The sequence below is a fragment of the Akebia trifoliata genome, chromosome 3, assembly GCF_017979445.1.
Source record: "Akebia trifoliata isolate Shusen 1 chromosome 3, ASM1797944v1, whole genome shotgun sequence".
Taxonomy (NCBI): Eukaryota; Viridiplantae; Streptophyta; class Magnoliopsida; order Ranunculales; family Lardizabalaceae; genus Akebia; species Akebia trifoliata.
Window position 1 is genome coordinate 45,893,264 of NC_141377.1, and position 4,089 is coordinate 45,897,352.

At 37.1% G+C, this 4,089-nt stretch overlaps 1 protein-coding gene across 1 annotated transcript; it reads left to right on the forward strand.

Moving 5' to 3' along the window:
- The first annotated feature begins 715 nt into the window (after positions 1–715).
- LOC147407357 (3-ketoacyl-CoA synthase 4-like) lies at positions 716–2,687 on the forward strand. The gene has a single exon (XM_086435887.1). The coding sequence runs from the start codon at positions 845–847 to the stop codon at positions 2,393–2,395; it is 1,551 nt and encodes a 516-aa protein (XP_086292013.1). The 5' UTR covers positions 716–844; the 3' UTR covers positions 2,396–2,687.
- The last annotated feature ends 1,402 nt before the right edge of the window (positions 2,688–4,089 follow it).

Here is a 4,089-nt window from a genome sequence, read left to right on the forward strand (position 1 = left end):
TACCATTTTTTTCACATATATCTCAAATATTTACCAAGCCATGTTTGTGAATTTTTGAGATACTCATTGTGTTTTCAAATCTATGACGTGACTATCCCTCTCGGTTTTCTCATATATATTAATACAAAAATACGTAAATACTTTTATCTTCAATTTATAGATAGAAGTCATTATTATTGCTATTTTTTTTTTAAATCTGTAATAATCATGCACTTCAACCACCATGCTAAATTATTTTTAATCTAGTCAATCTTATATTCTATTTAAATCTCTCATTAACAATTTGTACAAAATCCTTGAATTTTTACTCTATTCCATAATTTTATTGTCTTAAGATTAGACAAAATCTTAAAAATTAAAGAATTTAATCCAATAAGTTGAAGATGATATCGATTTTGAAAATAATTAAAGATTTTTTACTACAGGTTGAAGGGTTTCAATGAATAAAAAAAATAGAGGTTAAGGAGCATGTTATCAGCTTCAAAGAACAAGAGGTATCTCCAATATTCACCAAAAACATGAAGGTATATCTTTAAATTATACTAATATTTTGAAGCCACCCTTTTCATCAATCTCAAGAGGGGCATGTGGGTCATTTTCTTTTACTCTCTTAGAGAAGACCGCTATCAATAATCAACCGATATGCCATCATTTTGAAGCCAGAGCTATATCTGAAAAATTAACCCAAATCCAAAGTTTTTTTTTTTTTTTTTGAAATTTTATTTCTTTCTCTCACCTATATAAAGAAGTTTGTTTTCACCTCCACAGCCACAAGTAGCATTAAACAGATCTGTCTCTGGTTCTACTTGCTTGCGAGTTTGTAGACTCTCACACCACTATCACCATGGGACGAGGCGGAGAGGCTCAGACCAACACAAGCGATGGCGCTAGCGGTGCTGTAGGAATTCAGATCCAACCTAGCCGAAGATTACCTGATTTCTTACAAACTGTGAATCTGAAATACGTCAAGTTAGGTTACCATTATTTGATCACTCATCTCTTAACCCTATGTCTCATCCCTCTTATGGCCATAAGTTTAATCGAAGCTACCCAATTGAATCTCGAGGATCTCCACCAGCTTTGGCTTCACCTTCAGTACAATCTCGTTAGTGTTATTATCTGTTCGGCTTTTCTTGTTTTCGGTTCGACCGTTTACATCATGAACCGGCCTCGCCCGGTTTATCTCGTCGATTACTCTTGTTATCGTCCACCTTCCCATCTTCAAGTCCGGTTTGACCAGTTCATGGAACATTCTAGACTTACAGGAGACTTCGATGAATCTTCACTCAAGTTTCAGAGTAAGATCTTGGAGAGATCTGGTTTGGGTGAGGAAACCTATGTTCCTGAAGCAATGCATCATATCCCTCCTAGGCCATCGATGGCCGCGGCAAGGGAAGAGGCCGAACAGGTGATGTTTGGTGCTTTAGATGCTTTGTTTCTTAATACATCTGTTAAGCCCAAAGACATTGGTATTCTAGTTGTGAATTGTAGCCTGTTTAACCCTACACCTTCGCTATCGGCGATGATTGCTAATAAGTATAAATTGAGGGGTAATGTGAGGAGTTTTAATTTGGGAGGGATGGGTTGTAGTGCTGGATTGATCGCTGTTGATCTTGTGAAAGATTTGCTTCAAATTCATCGAAGCACGTATGCGGTTGTTGTGAGCACTGAGAATATAACTCAGAATTGGTATTTTGGGAACAAGAAATCCATGTTGATACCTAATTGTCTGTTTCGTGTTGGTGGGGCAGCGGTTCTGCTATCGAACAAATCAACAGACAAGCGACGAGCTAAGTATAAGTTGGTTCATGTTGTGAGGACCCACCGTGGATCCGATGACAAGGCATTTCGTTGCGTGTACCAGGAGCAGGATGATGCCGGGAAAACTGGTGTTTCCCTATCAAAGGATCTCATGGCGATAGCTGGAGGAGCTCTTAAGGCCAACATCACAACGTTGGGCCCACTCGTCCTTCCAATTAGTGAACAGCTCATCTTCTTTGCTACTCTGGTGGCGAAGAAGGTGTTCAATGCCAAGGTCAAACCTTACATCCCGGATTTCAAGCTTGCGTTCGATCACTTCTGCATACACGCTGGTGGAAGGGCTGTGATCGATGAGCTGGAGAAGAATCTGCAGTTGTTACCTGTACATGTGGAGGCTTCTCGGATGACTCTCCACAGATTTGGGAACACGTCATCGAGTTCCATCTGGTATGAACTGGCCTACATTGAGGCCAAAGGAAGAGTGCAGAAGGGAAATCGAATTTGGCAGATTGCATTCGGAAGCGGTTTCAAGTGTAACAGTGCGGTGTGGCAGGCTCTTCGCAAAGTGAAACCGTCTCCTAAAGGTCCATGGGAAGATTGCATTGATAGGTATCCTGTTCAAATTGTCACTTAGTTCAACCACAATTTGGTTTGAAAGACTATTTAATTAGGATATTAGTTATCATCCCCACCCAACTGCATTGTCTCGGAGCTATAACTTTTAGTTATGAGGTGTCTGTTCTTTGTTGTTTGATGATCATGAAAGTCATAATGTTGCTTTTGTGTCTCTTTTCTGTGTTTTTTAGCCTATTTGTGTCTCTAGTAGTTTGAATTATTGGACGGTTGTTCTTGTATTGTAGTGATTTAGGAATTTTCAAGGCTGCGTACCCTTTTGTTCGTACTAATTGGAATAGTTCATTTCTTCATGCCATTCTTATTACAATTGATAACTTGTCCTAGTTGTGCTTTCCTTGATATTGTGTGGTCCCTCATTTTTTGGGATAAGCCTTTTTCTTTAATAATTATTATTATATATATTTTTTTGAAAGGTTTTTTTCTTTTTTTTTCTTCTTTAATAATTATTATTGATCTTCTTTGTTGAGTTAAAAAAATATTGTTTAGTCAGGAAGATATATAATCACTTATTATGTTTTGATCTGTTAGAATTTAAATGTTTCTTGATTGCAATCTTGTAATGGCATTTATATTTAGCAAATGGTCAATAGAAGGCCACTCCTATCTATGTCTTTATCAAAAGTAACAAGTCATTCGTTTTATCCCTTAATTTCTCATTTTCACCTTTGCCTCTAGGAATAACCCTGTTAAGAGAGAACATAAAAGGAAAGTTGATTGAGGTGGTTTGGGATGTATATAGAAAAGACCAATGATGGTGCTAGTAACAAGGAATGTTTTGTAGAAAGTTAGGCTCACAGAAGGTTAAAGGAAAGACAAATGTTATGGATTTTGGTAGCAAGAAAAGATCTGAGGACACAGGTTTTGAGAGACGATAGGGCTCTACCTAGATTTCAATGATGAAATAGGATTCAGGTTGTTGATCCTTATATTTAAGACAAGGTTTTTTACTATTTAGTACAACATTAAGAAAGCCCGAAAAATGGGAATGAGTGGGCGGAGACCTATTATAACACGATCATAATAATTATAGAAATTGAGCATTAATACTTTATAAGCGAATCTATCATAGCAAGTAAAGAATTTTTTTGAATTGGGAATCTACCATTCTTAACGTTCCCATCACAACCATCAATTTTTGGTTGCAAGAAAAGATTTGGGGACACAGGTTTTGAGAGAAGATATGGCTCTACCTAGATTTCAATAATGAAATAGGATTCATGTTGTCGACCATTATATTTGAGATAATGTATATACTATTGAGTACAACATTAAGAAAGCCTTATCCAAAACATTGGTTGGCTAAATGAATTCTGTTCCTCCATTTCACTTTGTCCAAAGTCAAGTTAGATGAGGCATTTATTGGTATGTTGTTACCTTACAAATCATGCATCCATCATGCATTTGGTGACGGATGGCTTCCTATAAGAACTTTAATCTCATGTGAACCTACCACGAGACAACTGTCTACGCTCCTCATTTAAACATGTCTTGAATTTGAGCCATAAAAATCATGCATCCGTCATGCATGTGGCGACAGATGGCTTCTTATAAGAACTTTAATCTCATGTGAACCTACCACGAGACAACTGTCTATGCTCCTCATTTACACATGTCTTGAATTTGAGGCATGTACAAAACCCCTTTCATTTTTGTTTCTATAGTGTTATTCTTGTAAAAAGTGTGACAATATCA

Excerpts from the sequence above, each read along its gene's own strand:
- LOC147407357 (XM_086435887.1), top strand. The coding sequence starts at position 845 with ATGGGACGAGGCGGAGAGGCTCAGACCAACACAAGCGATGGCGCTAGC.